Below are 14,913 nucleotides of genomic sequence, written 5' to 3'. Positions count from 1 at the left end.
GGTGGATTTGATGAGCTTGGAGTGCTAGCGCTCAGTAGGGCAGGGCACTGAGACAGGAGGGCACTGTTGAGTGAGACCTTTCGGCCCTGTGTCCCTAACCGTCCACGACTGGTGAGTGTGGTGTCATGGTGGAGAGTCTACTCCCATAGCAACAGATGTCCACCACCAACAGAATGTGTCCCACGGAGGGATTTTTTTTCCTGTATTTTGTGACACACACTCTTGATTCGTGCATGAAACACTTCATTAATTTTTCCTCCAAAAAGCAAGATGGTTTTTGACTGTGTTTTCAGTTGCTAGCCAAACACTATAAATAATGCGGCTAACTCCCAGAAAACACCGTCCTAGAGTGCCAGGGGTTCTGGCACACACAGCTTCTCCTCCTGTTACTGGGAAATTTTCTGCTCTGCTCAGAGGGGACTGAAATGAGTTTGCAGACTGTTGTCAAGGGTTGATCTCCAAGCAGGAGTTTAATCCTTTGATCAAAATAGGGTGGGTACCCCCATTCTAACTCACATTGTACGTTTCATACACATTTGAACGATTAGGTCGTAAATTCGTTAGCGAGCCCCCCAATTTCCCTGATTTAGCCTACGCTGTAATTGGAGGATTAATCAACTCTAATGACACTGTTTCTCCTTAGTCCCTCCCCACATACAATTATATTAATTTTCCCATCGGTATTTTTTTTATTCTGCTCTAGAAACGTGATAAATGTTTTTTGCAGATGTAAAACTTCTGGCAGTTGAACAGGAGTATAAAACTTGTAATCCGTGTGCTGTACCTTTAAGCATCAGGGTAACTGGACAGTTCTTGGTTTGCCACAGACTCCGGGCTTCCATTCCAAGTCACTTGAGCACTCTGCGTGATTCGCGTGTAGTCACAGTCTTCCCAGCTGAAGGAATCCTAGTTACAATCTGCACAGTGAGATCGTAAAGCCTAGAACATTCAGTCCACTTAAAGTGTTTTAACTGGTGTTTCATTGTAAGCCCATTGGGTGGCTGTGTGACCTTGGGCTACATAGTGAGATTCTTTGCCTCAAGTTACTTGATGAAACAGGGGTAACAACGTGATAAGGCTTACCTGTGAATTTATGTAAAGTCCTTAGCGTATTTCCCGGCTTATAATAAGCATTTGTTATTGTTATGGAGCGTGTGAGTTCACAGTACCCAGAACAGCGCCACAGTCTGTCTGTCCCTGACCAGAGTTGAAACAATGTTAGAGAAACTAGAATGCCATCCTTCATGGTCTTTAAGTGGACTGTGCCTTATGAGTACGCTTGTCTAGGAACAAAATACTTTCTGAAATCAACCTTATCTCACTACTTCCACTTCTGCCTGGGCTCTGTCTTCTTCCTTCAAAGAAATTAGCTCCTTCCACCACAGTCTTACAGCTGTTAACATCCAGGCATTTCTGAAAACGTGTGTCTCCTGAGCTGTTGTCTGGAATGTCTTGTTGGGTCATTTCCTAGAAGAGAAACACAGAGGAAACTCAACGTTATTTCTAAGCTGGTATCATTTTCTAAAATCCATCGATGCAGAGGAAAATACTGAGTCAAGATAGTGACTAATGTATTTCTGTGTCATTTTCTGGGGTGGGAAGTAGACAGGCGACAGCTTATTTGGGAACCACAATGGGTGGGGAAGCTGTCCTCACTCATGTCTTGGCTGTGCTGTCGTGGTGGGAGGGAGCGTGATGAATGCATCTTGCCAGCTCATCTTTTAGGGACTCACAATAGCACCAAGGCTACCTGCATCATGGGGAGAATGCCGGGGAGGACTGCCCTCAGAGAGACCGCTCCTGGGGACCTGTGGCCCCATTTCTCCTTCTTGCATCAGAGACGATGGAGTGGAGACTCCCAGCTTGCCAGGAGACTTAGATGGTTTCTTGATAGAACTTAAGCATAAATTTTGTTTCTATACATGCAGAATAATTCAGTTATTACAGATGATCCTTGCCCAAAGTATATTTTAACACATTTCATGGCTTATGCTCAGGAGATGCTTACCAGCAGTGGAGAAGGTGCTTGCTTGGTGGTGGTCCTGGAAGAGCCCTAACCACATTGGTGGTGGTGACGTTAAAAGGAGACTTGTACCCATTAGAGAGATGTTTTAACTCACAGGCTTCTTAACGAGAAGTCACTTTCCCTTTGTTTTTCAGGGTTTGTTATCACAAAGAACATATATGTTGAGGATCCTCCTTTAGATAGTCCTACAAATAGGTTTTTCCAGATGATCCATGAAATTGTGACAAAGGAAGGAATCTGGTATAAGAAGAGAGCTCATTTTCATTTCCTGAATTTGCTTCACGTTTGGAAAGACTTTTGCAAGCACATGGAGATGGTAGCTTACTTTTCGTCCTAGGCCGTCACTGCCCAAGGAGCCGGCGTACCTGGTAGTTGTGCCAGTAGTCCTGGATCTCTGTTACTGGACGTGGCTGCCCGCAGTAAGCTGACATCACATAGTATTTATGTGACTGTCAAGTTCGTACAGGGCTTTTTCATTTCATTTAGGACACTGAGCTTTCAGAAAGCCTGACAAAGGGAAATTCGTTTATTAATGTATTCATTCAGTGAGCATTTGAGTTACTCTTTGGCAGGCACCAGGCCACACGGTGTAGGAGACAGGTGAGTTTATAGATACAGTTGCTTTCCCCACCGCGTTCTCACAGACCAGAGAATAGGTGAATGTAAGAAACGTGGGGTAGTACAGGGGCGCCTGGGTGGCTCGGTCGGTTAAGCGTCCGACTGCAGCTCAGGTCATGGTCTCACAGTCTGTGGGTTTGAGCCCCGTCCCGGGCTCTGTGCTGGCAGCTCAGAGCCTAGAGCCTGCTTCAGATTCTGTGTCTCCTTCTGTCTCTCTGTCCCTACCCTGCTGGTGCTCTGTCTCTCTCTGTCTCAAAAATAAATAAACATTTAAAAAATTAAAAAAAAAACAAACAAACATGGGACAGTACAGGAGCCTAGAACAGAGAATGCTCGCTGGGATGAAGTCATCTCAAAGTTGAGGCCAGCAGAAGACTGGGAATTCACTGGGTGAGTTCACGCAGGCATGCCACAGAGGTCTTAACCATTTGGTTCTAGACCCCTGCAAATATCACAGTAAAGCAAGTCAGATGAATTACTAAATCACTAGGCTTCCCAGTGCATATGAAAGTTACGTTTACACTATGCTCTAGTCAAGCATGCAACAGCATGATATCTAAAAAAAACAGTGCACATACCTTAATTTAAAAATACCTTATCACTAAAAAATGCTAACCATCATCTGAGCTTTCCGTGAATTGTAATCTTTTTGCCTGTGGAGGGTCCCGCCTCCGTGTCTGTGCCTGCTGAAGGTTGGGGTGGCTTTGGCCATTTCTCAGAATAAGACAGCAGCGAAGTTGGCCACGTGGATTGATTCTTCCAGTCACAAAAAATTTCTCTGTAGCATGTGATGACGTCAGATGTCGTTTGATAACATTTTAGCCACAGTAGACCTTCCACAATTGGAGTCTGTCCTCTCAAAACCTGCCGCTGCTCTATCAGCTGAGTGTAGATAATACTCTAAATCCTTTGTTGTCATTTCAGCAAATTCCCAGCACCTCCCCCGGGAGTAGCTCCCATCCCAGAATCCACTCTCTTTGCTCATCCGTAAGAAGCAACTCCTTATCTGTTGTTTTGTCACAAGATTGCAGCAATTCAGTGCCCTCTGTAGGCTCCATGTCTGATTCTTGTTTTTTCCACACCACATCTGCAGTGACTTCCTCTGCTGAGATCTTGAACAGCTCAATCCATGAGGTTTGGAATCAGCTTCTTACAAACTCCTGTCCACGTTGATATTCTGACCTCTTTGCAGGAATCACCAGTTTTCTTAATGGCACCCAGAATGGTGAATCCTTCCCAGAAGTTGGCCAGATCCATCAGAGGAATCCCCTGTCTATGGCATCTGTTGCCTTACAAAATATATTTCTTTTTTTTTTTAATTTTTTTTTTCAACGTTTATTTATTTTTGGGACAGAGAGAGACAGAGTATGAACGGGGGAGGGGCAGAGAGAGAGGGAGACACAGAATCGGAAACAGGCTCCAGGCTCTGAGCCATCAGCCCAGAGCCCGACGCGGGGCTCGAACTCACGGACCGCGAGATCGTGACCTGGCTGAAGTCGGACGCTTAACCGACTGTGCCACCCAGGCGCCCCAATATATTTCTTAAGTAATAACACTTGAAAGTCAAAATGACTCACTGATCCACGGGCTGCAGAACGGATGCTGTGTTAGCAGGCCTGAAAACATTAACCTCCTCATACATCTCCATCCAGGCTCTTGGGTGACCAGGTACATTGTTAATGAGCAGTACTGTTTCGAAAGGAATCTTCTGTTTCTGAGCAGTAAGTCTTGATAGTGGGCTTACAGTATTTAGGAAACCAAGTTGTGAACAGATGTGCTGTCATCCAGACTTTGTTCCATTGACAGAGCACAGGCAGAGTAGAGTTAGCACAGTTCTCAAGGACCCTAGGACTTTCAGGATGGTAACTGAGCATTGGCTTCAACTTGAAGTCAGCAGCTGCATTAGCCCCTAACAAGAGTGTCAGCCTGTCCTTCGATGCCTTGAAGCCAGGCACTGACTTCTCCTCTCCAGCTATGAAAGTCCTGGATGGCATCTTCTTCTGATATAAGGCTGTTTCATCCACACTGAAAATCTGTCATCCGGGGAGCCACCTTCATTAAGGATCGCAGCCAGATCTCCCGGAGAACTTGCCGCAGCTTCTACGTCAGCCCTTGCCGCTTCACCTTGCACTTGGATGTGTGGGGCTGGCTTCCTTCCTTAAACCTCCTGAACCAACCTCGGCTAGCTTCCCACTTGTCTTTGCAGCTTCTTCGCCTCTCTCAGCCTTCACAGAATTGAAGAGATCTTTGCTCTGGACTAAGCTTAGGCTTAAGGGAATGTTACGGCTGGTTTGATCTTTGATCCAAACCACTAAAACTTCCTCCATATCAGCAGTAAGCCTGTTTCCCTTTTTTATCGTTTGTGTGTACAGCGGAGAAGCACTTTTTATTTCTTCAAGAACTTTCCTTTGCATTCACAACTTGGCTGTTTGACATGAGAGGCCTAGCTTTCAGCCTGTCCCAGCTAGCCACATGCCTTAATCGTTAAGCTTAATTATTTCTAGCTGTTGATTCAAAGTGAGAGACGTGTGACTCTTCCTTTCCCTTGAACACTTAGAGGACTTTGTAGGGTTATTAATTGGCCTGATTTCAATATTGTGTCTCAGAGATCAGGGAGGCCCAAGGCGGGCAGGGTGAGTAATGACTGGTCATTATCGCGTAAGTTTGCTGTCTTGTACGGGTGTGGTGTGTAGCACCCCCAATCATAATAGGCCACTGATCACAGATCACCGTCACAAATATAATAACGGTGAAAACATTGGGAATATTGCAAGAATTATCACGACTGCTCAGAGACACAAAATGAGCAGATGCTGTTAGCAAACTGGTGCCGATAGGCTAGTTCAACACAAGGTCACCAGAGACCTTCAGTTTGTAAAAATTGCGGTATCCATAAAGTTCAGTTAAACAGAATACAATAAAACGAGGTATGCCCGTATGTGGAAAGCACGGCCGAGGGGTTGGGGTTTCTTGTCCAAGGGCAGTGGAGTGATTTAAGTTGATAAAGTAGGTTGATTCGGACACTTCAGAGAGACCACACTGAAGAAAGTGTTGGGGAAGCAAAGGTCATGGATCAGGAGAAGGCTACTGCAAGATCCAGGTGAGAGCACACAGTGGCATTAGGGGAGAAGTTGATGTTCAGAGAATTCTAGAACACATAGTCAGAATAACTGAATCGAGGCAAGATGGAAGCATTCAGTGATGGGGCCCAGGTCTCTGTTCTGAGCAATTCATTAGATGTTAGGTACCGCTTACCAAACAAAGGAATACAGGAGGAGGGGTGGGTGTGGAGAAGAGAGATGTCACTCACGTTCTCCCTCACCCAGAGGTGAGCAGAGAGAGATGAACACGTCTTGAGCTCCAAGGGAGAGCTACGGCCTGAGGGTGGAAAGGTGTGTGTCACCAGCCCAGTGAATTCAGCTTGTACTTTGGGAGGGCACGGCGTGAGGAGGTCTGGGGTGAGGGAGAAGAGAGCTGAACACAGAATCCTGAGAAACACCACTACTCCAGATGTTTCCACTCTCAAGAAAAACAACTCCAGCTATAAATTATGACCGTTAAAAATAATGGACTTCTTGTTTTCTTACTCTGGCAAGTACGTGTTTGTTGGATGAATTTTTTAAGCTATATTAGAATTCTACATACTCAGAAGTAAAGACGAAAATGTGAATAAATACGTTGTTCACTAGGCAGCCTTTCCTGGAACCACACAGGCTAGCAACATTATTCTGTTCAGCATGGTCTCAGGTGCCTTTGACTTTGTCCCGGTACAGTTGGCGCTCTCTAATGTCTCGTGTTGACCTACTTCTCAGCCCAGCCACGGATGCAGCCAGCAAGGCGGGTCTCCTTCTCCGTCCGCATCTCTCCACATCTCCTTAAGTCTAAAACTCTCTTTTCTCTTGGCTCTTCTCACTCCAGTGATGGCGAGGAGGAGTTGCGTAGTAAGTAAGCCACTGTAGTGTCCACGGCTGTTCTCCAGGGTCTGACAGTGCTGAAAATGCTGTCAGCTTGGTTCTAAGAAACTGGGGATTTGTACCCCCTTGCATGCCATTGTTTCTAAACCATTTGTCTTCCTGCTTTGCTTTGAGAATTAATTTGGATGAAACAGTTTTTGTCTGCTATATGCCACGTGCACTGGTTGATCTAGTGGCCTGGTTCCAGGGCACGGGGAGGTGTTCCCATCCCACCTTGTACCTTTTGTAATACTGAGCGCTGGTTTCACAAAGCTTTCTATTTGATAGTGTAAATTTCATTTTCCCATGTTTTGCTTTTTTTTGGTCTCATGAGACAGATATCTAGATATCCACCTGTGATATTTAAAAGCTAATGTTAAACTTTTTTCTTCTCACCTTTCAGACCTGTCTTTAAAAATACCTTTCCGTTGGGGCACCTCTCTGGCTAGAGCCTGCAACTCTTGACCTCGGGGTTGTGAGTTCAAGCCCCACATTGAGCGTAGAGATTACTTTAAAAGAACAAAAAAAGAAGATAAAAATACCTTTCCTCTGAGTTTACACCACGTGGATTAGGGAGTAAGAGTTATAGATGTATTTCCTAACTTCCCATTTTCTCTCCTTTGGAACTTTTATTTTTCAATCCTTTTACTACAGTGTGGATTTCAGATTAATATATTCTTATTTGATAATGCCTAAATTTTAAACACTCTGTCTCTCAAAAATAAACATTAAAAAAATTTAAAAAAAACTTTATAAGGTTTTAGTAAGCTTGGAAAGGAAATGAATTCTACCCCCTGTGAACATCACTTTTCAGTTATGCAAGATTTCTGGAAAATTCCAGGGTTGCTATTTTTAATGGAAAAAAACATTTCTAGTATAAAGGTAAATACTGAATTGTTTTCATATAACTACGGTAAAATCTTGATTTGCGAGTATAATTCATTCTAAAAACATGCTTGTGATCCAAAGCACTTGTATATTAAAGTGAATTTCAAGAACCATTGGCTCGGTTGTGATCATGTGACATCTGGCATCATGTACTACTCGTGTTGCAAGACATCACTCATTTATCACGTTGAAATTTACTAGAAATGTTTGCTTGTCTTGCAGAATACTCATTGAACAAATTACTCACAATCCAAGGTTTTACTGTGATAGGAGCCTCAGAGAATTACAATATTTGTATAATTGAGCAACCTAATTCCCTACCACTTGCCGACCCTACATTTCAGCAGTATTTAGGTATCTAATTATTTATTTAAATATTAAAATTTTATAATCAATATTAAGCTGAGGGTGACATCTTTGCATTGTTCTTAAAAGAAAGTACCTTATGTACAGTAACATAAAGTTTAATTTCTCTTAAATGGAAGTCATCTTATATTCAGTACTTTTTTCATAATGAAAAGATGTTTAGTGAATAGGCACACCATAAGATACTTTATACCAGTTATAGTAGGAGGGAAGTTGTGAAAATCTGCTTACAACTTTGAGTGTTCAGAAATTGTCAAGTCTGTTTCATCTCAAAGTATTGTGTACCTGGGGACATAGGTCCACATGTGGCAGATGAAGTTCAAGGTCCCAGTGGTATTTCTTCTACCTCTAAGACAAAATTATTAATATAGAACGGCACTGGTTATACAGCTAATCCAACAGGATGAAATTATAAAAGTATAGAAGCTGGAAGAAACCTTTGAACCAGGTATCTAGCCTTCTTCAAAATGTGTTCCTTACGCTGAAATACCAGTGAGAATTCTGGAGGTGGAGGGGAGAGGAAGGGAAAGAAAGGGGATGGTTCATGGCCAGATAAATTGAGGAAAAGTCCAGTTAAGCTGGTTTCAGATGCTAATGTGTACATTGTGAATTCCCAAGGCAGTGTTCAATAAGTTGTGTTTCCCAAACGCATTAGCTAGGTAACCACAATATGTGCCTGACTGTGGATAACATCTCATGAGACTAGTATTCCATGGAACGCACTTTAAAAACCATTGACCCGGTCCATCCAGTAGTTCCGACTCTGGAATATTAGTATATTATGTCTGCAGGTTATTTCAAGACTTTAAGAAAATCCTACTTGAAATACACTGTTTACCTGCCATAATACTTTGTAGGCTGACTTCAGTGACAGATTTCTTTGCTTTTGTCTGTAATTATACCGTAGAGGTATCATTGGCTAATTTATACTTGTAGGTGCACTGAAAACTTGATGGCCCTTCAGGAATCTCAGAGGCATTGGTTGGTTAACCACTGTTCTCAGAACCAAATCTAAGAGGTCATAGTAAATGAATGAATTTTTTCTTCAGCAGTGAAAAGTTTGGAAATCCTTACCAGAGTCCTAGATTCTCCCAGTACTCAATCACATATTTGTTCAGTTTCTAATTTATTCGGCAGAAATCTACTGGGAGCTGATTCTTGGCCAGATCCTGTGCTAGTTGGTGTTTTTCTTCATTATGGATTTTGCTTTCACTTTGTTCATATTACTAGGTTGGTAACTTGCTAAGTAATTGCTCTAGTTAGTGTACAACAGAGCCTGACAACCTGAGAGAGTTTAATGCTGCTTCTGTCATTCAGGGTTCCTGGGGTGCAAAAGGTTATAAAGCCACTGATCTAAACCACACTCTTGGTTTTTTGTTTAAGTAAATTAAGGTATCCTGAGGTTAAAATGCTGACAATTTCACACCTAGATCATGCAGAAACTAGGGAACAGATCCCAGATCTTACTCTTACTCTGCCCATCTCGATGACCATGCATTGTAAGTGAAATAGAAGAACCCAAGTAAGTAAAAGGAAAAGCTATAGAAAGTACTCTTCTGAAGACTTAGAATTGGTTGTTAAGTTTCCTATCTATTATTCCTACTTGTTGGCTATTCACTTAGTAACAACTACCATTTTGCATTTCTAATCAGAATCTAGAACAGGTTGGACATTTAAGTTCAAATGCTGGTAATCTGGTAGTAGAACATCTTCAGATCTCTGTCAAATGAGGGTTTTACTCCTGGTCATCTCCAGTCCTTGAAACCCACCTGCAAGAGAAGGTGTGTGTTTTGTTCATACTGTAACAGGAGTTGTACTGAGCGGCCTTTGTCCGCCTGGAATCCCACACACAAAGTATTTCCGTGTCTGATCTAAAAACTGGAAATCCTTCATCGTGGTATGATTGAGACCATCTCCTCTAAGTCCTGACGTAGCTCCAGCTTTATTAGCATGTTGTCGGTAAGGTATCGTAGTGTTCCTAATGCTTTCTCCACTTACTGCTCTGCTGTGTGCCTTAGCCTGGGTGCTAATGACCCGCTTCAGTTTATGCTCCGATGGTGATGGAGGAAGGAAGGATGCACCTGCCGTACGCGCCATATCAGTGTCAGCCTGGCAAGGAGCACACCGTCGGTTTCATCTCCCTCATTTCACAGATGAGGAAGTGAAATGCAGAGATCTCACCCCAAATCAGTAACAGGACCAAGACACCACACACACACCACACACACACACACACACACACACACACACACACACACACACACACACACACACACACAAACACACACACAGAGCCAGCTCTGGTGCCCTTTTCCTCTTCACTCATCCATTTCCAGGAATACTCAGGAAAACAGCAGGTACATGGTAGCTAGATATTTTGGTATGGAAATCCACGGAAGCAAAATGAACAGCAAACAGAATATGAATGATATTTCATTTTCGATTTTGTGTTCTTCCCGTGATGTCATCTCAGAAAGATGGCCTATGGAAACGGAGCGTTGACGAGAACAGGAATTAAACATGTTTCGTGTGTGTTTGAGCGTGGGGACAAAAATGTTGATTTGGGGCTTGCTCAGTGATGTGATTCTTGGATGAAATTTTTTGTCGTGGGGAATTCACGCCTACTGCTGCCTATTTCCAGTTCTGATACTGAGTTTCGAGGTGAATTTTTCCTTCTTCCAAACCCTTAGGAGAAGGCACTGTACAATGGCTTTTGGATGCTCTCTCTGCTCTGCGTGTGTCGTTGTAAATATTTTAAGCCTCTTATCTGTCACCCAGGCACCGTCCTTTGGTTCCAACTGTTCCTCTGCCATTTTTGTTTTCCAGATTCACGGCCTTTCCACAGCACCAGTGCTAACCTGACCGAGAGGTACTGCACGTTTATTTTGTTACTCCTTTCCCGAGATGAAGGAAACCCAAAATGTCTTACGACATTTCACTAAGTAAACTGAGAAGTTAATTCAGCTCGTTGGATTCTTACTTCCTTAAGTGATAAATTTGGAATAATGGCTACAAGTGGTTTGTAGTGAAGACTCTCTTTCGTTTTTAAATAACGTCTTCAGTAGTTTTTTCCTTTTGTTCTCTACACTGCCCTGACGATAAAGGTTTGCATTTATTCAGGAGAGGAAACACTTGTATTCGACTTTATGAACTTGTGTACCCTGCTTCTAAGAATTAAGCCCTAAGCCTGACAACATTTTGTTTCACTGTTTGCACGCGTGTGTATTCGTATGCACACGTGTCTGCGTGTGCATGCGTGCAGGGAACTGTACCTTAGCCATTTTAAGCTTTAAAGCCATTTTCTTCTGCCTACACGGATATGGCTCATAGCTTTGTCCGAGTAAGTGAATTGGTTCTTTACTTGACAGTAGGCAGGTTTGTATTTTGACTCATTGTTTACTATTCTGTTCCTCTTGTCATGCTTATGGGGTTCTAAAATATTCTAATGTAAGCATCGTGGGGGCTCTGATTACTGCCCTGCACTTGAACATGTGTCTTTTCGCAGAGGCATCGGTTGTGACTCAGTGATCCAGAACTCTCAGTATGAATGCTTCTCTTTGTATTTCTGTCGTACTTTATTTCTCCTTTGTCTTCTCTGGAACGCTGCTCTCACACCATTTCCCCCTTATCGTAATAACAGACTGCTTTATTTTGTAAACAGTACTTCATGTATAAACAGACCTTAGCTCCTGAAGAGGATTGTTCCCCCTCTTGAGGGGTGCCTTGTCCTTTCACAGAGGCCCTTGAGGTAGACACGGCTTTTCTGTGGAAAAGTTCTTAAAATAACGATTGTAGAACACCTGGGGAACGTAGTGTAAGTAGATTCCTTTTCTGTGGAATGGCTTGTGTCTACACGTGCCCCCCATTCTCTGAGGAAGTCCACCGTTGCGAACTTCCTGAGGTCCAAACATGTCCGTCTGTGATGGACCCGTGTGGCCTTCCTGAACCAGTAGATCAGTACCCCTGGCTCTGGGTGAAACTCCTACAGCGGAGCTTTCTATACTCTCCTCCCTCCTAAAATCGCGCAAAGCTGTGTGCACCAGTATTGATTGTCCAGTGTGCCAGAAGACTGAAAAAACGGTGTGTGGTTTCTGCTTTCAGGGAATTTGGATGTGCATTCAGTCATAAAAAGTCCTTTACAGCCTTTATTAACACGTCCATCTTTCTGTTGTCTTTATGAGTGTCTTCTCTAGCACCTGTTTGATGCAAAGGTGTGTATAAATTGAGTGCTATTTTAGATTAAGAAGTTTCAGATAAAATAATAAATGAATAATTGACAGGCTCTTTCACACCAGGCCACTAAAAATCTATTACTAAAACACTGATGGCCGACACAAGAAAACTTAGCCAGGTTTTGGGACCAGAATGGTTTTGCTTTTGGGACCAGCGTGGTGGTGTCCTCTGTTCTCAGGTCTTACTCTGTGGAACCGCTCAGCAGCCTCTGTCCGTCTGTTCCTCTGCTGCCCGTTGTCACGTGTGTGCATAAGTTGACTGTGACTTGTAGCTAAAATGACACATGGTTATGAAGAATTGTATTTTTTGGCTCTGTGTTTGCTTTTTAAAAATTTCTGTAGTCTTTTTTAAAAATCACTCTTCTTGTTTTTATTTAGTATAACAGAAGAGACCTATAGTTTCCTGCCTCAAAGCCCCTCCAAGAAAGATTTTGAAGGCAAGAGTGGAACAAAAGTCAGCCGCACATTCAGCTACATCAAGAATAAAATGTCCAGCAGTAAGAAGAGCAGAGTAAGTACCGTTGGGGGCGTTCCTTGCGTGATGGCCTTCGTTGGTCATCTGTAGGCTCCTGTCACAGCCTGCATGCACCCAATACCTAATTAAATAATGAGGACGTAGGGGAATAAGCACAGAGATAATCCTTGAAATGGCCTAATACTTGAAGAAAAATAGCAACAAAAGGTAATACCGCTAATTGGGTTTCTACTATATGCTAAGAGCTTTCCATGTATTATTTTACGTAATCGTTTCCATAGCCGTATGAGGAGATCCTGTTCTCCCCTTCCTGGGAGTAAGCTACCCTGTGAGTGTGTGCTGCTCACAGCAGTGGAACCAAGATTCCGATCCCATACTCGACCACGTGCCTTCGTCAGTAAACTGGGTTTAAAATGCACCTGAGGATTTTATGCCAAGATCGGGAGATTGAAAATATTTGCATTTGGGTTTAGAAGTTAGAAGGATTGGGGCGCCTGGGTGGCTCAGTTGGTTAAGCGTCTGGCTTCGGCTCAGGTCATGATCTCGCGTCGTGAGTTTGAGCCGCACATCGGGCTCTGTGCTTCGGCTTCTGGGTCTCCCTCTCTCTCTGCCCGTCCCCCACTCACACTCTGTCTCTCTCTCCTTCAAAAATAAATAAACATAAAAAAAAAAAAAAAGAAGAATTTCCCCACAGAAAATTATAAGAGACTTTAAGACAAAAGTGGATTCTTCAATTTAGTCCTGACTATGAGGCTGTTGCAGGGTATTGTCTTTCATGCGTTAAAATATTTAAACATTTTTTGTCTGTTTATTTTTTCCATACTCCTGGGAATATTCGAAATACAAAAATTGATAAAAACCACCTGTAATAACCCCACATAGAGACAGGTACTCTTCTCATTTTTTTTCAATGTACTTTCAAAAGAAAGGAGACAAGGGTTTCCTTTTCTTATACTGATTCCCAGTGCTAAACCAAAATCAGTTCAGTGTCACCTCAGTGGGAGAGGACCTTCTACCTTCCATTCACCCACCCACCCACCCAGCCAGCCTCCAATAAAATAAAGGAATATCTTAAAAAAAAAAAAAAATTTTTTTTTTCTAAATGGAAATCAGTGACAAGCTCTTGCTAAGGAATCACTATATATACATGTGTGTATACATGTGTTTGTGGCATGTCCATACACACACACACACACACACACACACACACACACACACCCGTACCTACTTAGAAGTAAGGGAATACAAACGCTGAACTCAAGAATATTGTTGTAAAAGTATACCCCTCACACTCTCCCCAAGCCGCCTGCCACCAAATGTAACAAGCCTCTTAGGCCCTCAGTTAAGTGGGCTGCTGGAAGTAGAGCCCATGTATTTTACCGGGTTTTGTAAATAAGCTGCCTCTCCTTTAGCCAATACTAGGTTCAGTGATGACTCAGAGGAGTTTTTCCACAAAACCTGCCACCGAAATTGTGTTTTCATTTTTCTTGCCTGGATGCAGAAGGGGAGAAAGTGGGGCAGTCAGGAAAGCGCAGGGAAAGATGCAAGGATGTTTCCAGAATAATCCTGTATATAAGTATTAACTTCATAATTAAAAAAAATAGGGTTGAGGTTAAATTCAGGACAGAATGCTTAGCAGTGTTCTGCATACTGGCAACAAGGCTTAAACAGAGTCTTACCTGTTGTACCTATCACTGCTGGCTGGGACCCTGGCTGGCATCAACAAAAGAAAATCTTGGCAAAGATCAGTGTAGATTAGCTAGGTACTATCATCAAATGACTTCTGTAGCCTCAGCATTCTGCTAGGTGCTAATAATGCTCCTAAAGAACTAAAGATCATTGTCTTTGAGAAATTTTATGATCTATTTGGATGCTTTCAAGTGTGTTTTGTTGTCGTTGTTCTGTTTTTAGACTGTGAGGTCTTCATTTGGAAGACCAGTAAATGAGTGAAGAGTCCCCTTCCCATCCATCTCCCCAGGGATGTTGACTTTCAGGGCAGAGCAGTGAATACGCCACTGATCGCATTAGTGAGAGGACACAAACACACATAAACAATGTAAGACTAAATTTAGAAACTGGAACCTGACCTTTATAAAAGTCTTATCCCAGGGGCGCCTGGGTGGATCCGTCAGTTAAGCATCCGACTTCGGCTCAGGTCATGATCTCATGGTTCATGGGTTCAGGCCCCCGCGTCGGGCTGTGTGCTGACAGCTCAGAGCCTGGATGGAGACTGCTTCAGATTCTGTGTCTCCCTCTCTCTGCCCCTCCCCTGCTCATATTCATTCATTCATATTCTCTCTCTCTCTCTCTCTCTCTCTCTCTCTCTGTATCTCTCTCTTTCTCAAAAATGGATAG

General features: G+C 43.0%; 1 protein-coding gene across 23 annotated transcripts in view; it reads left to right on the top strand.

Moving 5' to 3' along the window:
* AKAP13 (A-kinase anchoring protein 13) overlaps positions 1 to 14,913 on the top strand; it is a 335,560-nt gene that overhangs the window by 262,878 nt on the left and 57,769 nt on the right. For 14 of the 23 annotated variants that reach the window (XM_043554751.1, XM_043554750.1, XM_043554748.1 and 11 more), the window contains 2 exons: positions 10,678 to 10,720; positions 12,462 to 12,594. In XM_043554751.1, the coding sequence (XP_043410686.1) occupies positions 10,678 to 10,720; positions 12,462 to 12,594 (176 nt within the window). Of the gene's footprint in view, positions 1 to 6,456; positions 6,586 to 10,677; positions 10,721 to 12,461; positions 12,595 to 14,913 lie in introns of all 23 variants that reach the window. The other 9 variants (XM_043554737.1, XM_043554736.1, XM_043554732.1 and 6 more) reach the window with 1 other exon arrangement.

The sequence above is a fragment of the Prionailurus bengalensis genome, chromosome B3 (genome assembly GCF_016509475.1).
Source record: "Prionailurus bengalensis isolate Pbe53 chromosome B3, Fcat_Pben_1.1_paternal_pri, whole genome shotgun sequence".
NCBI lineage: Eukaryota > Metazoa > Chordata > Mammalia > Carnivora > Felidae > Prionailurus > Prionailurus bengalensis.
The sequence above is the reverse complement of the archived record's forward strand: the minus strand, read 5'-3'. Positions and strand labels throughout refer to the sequence as shown.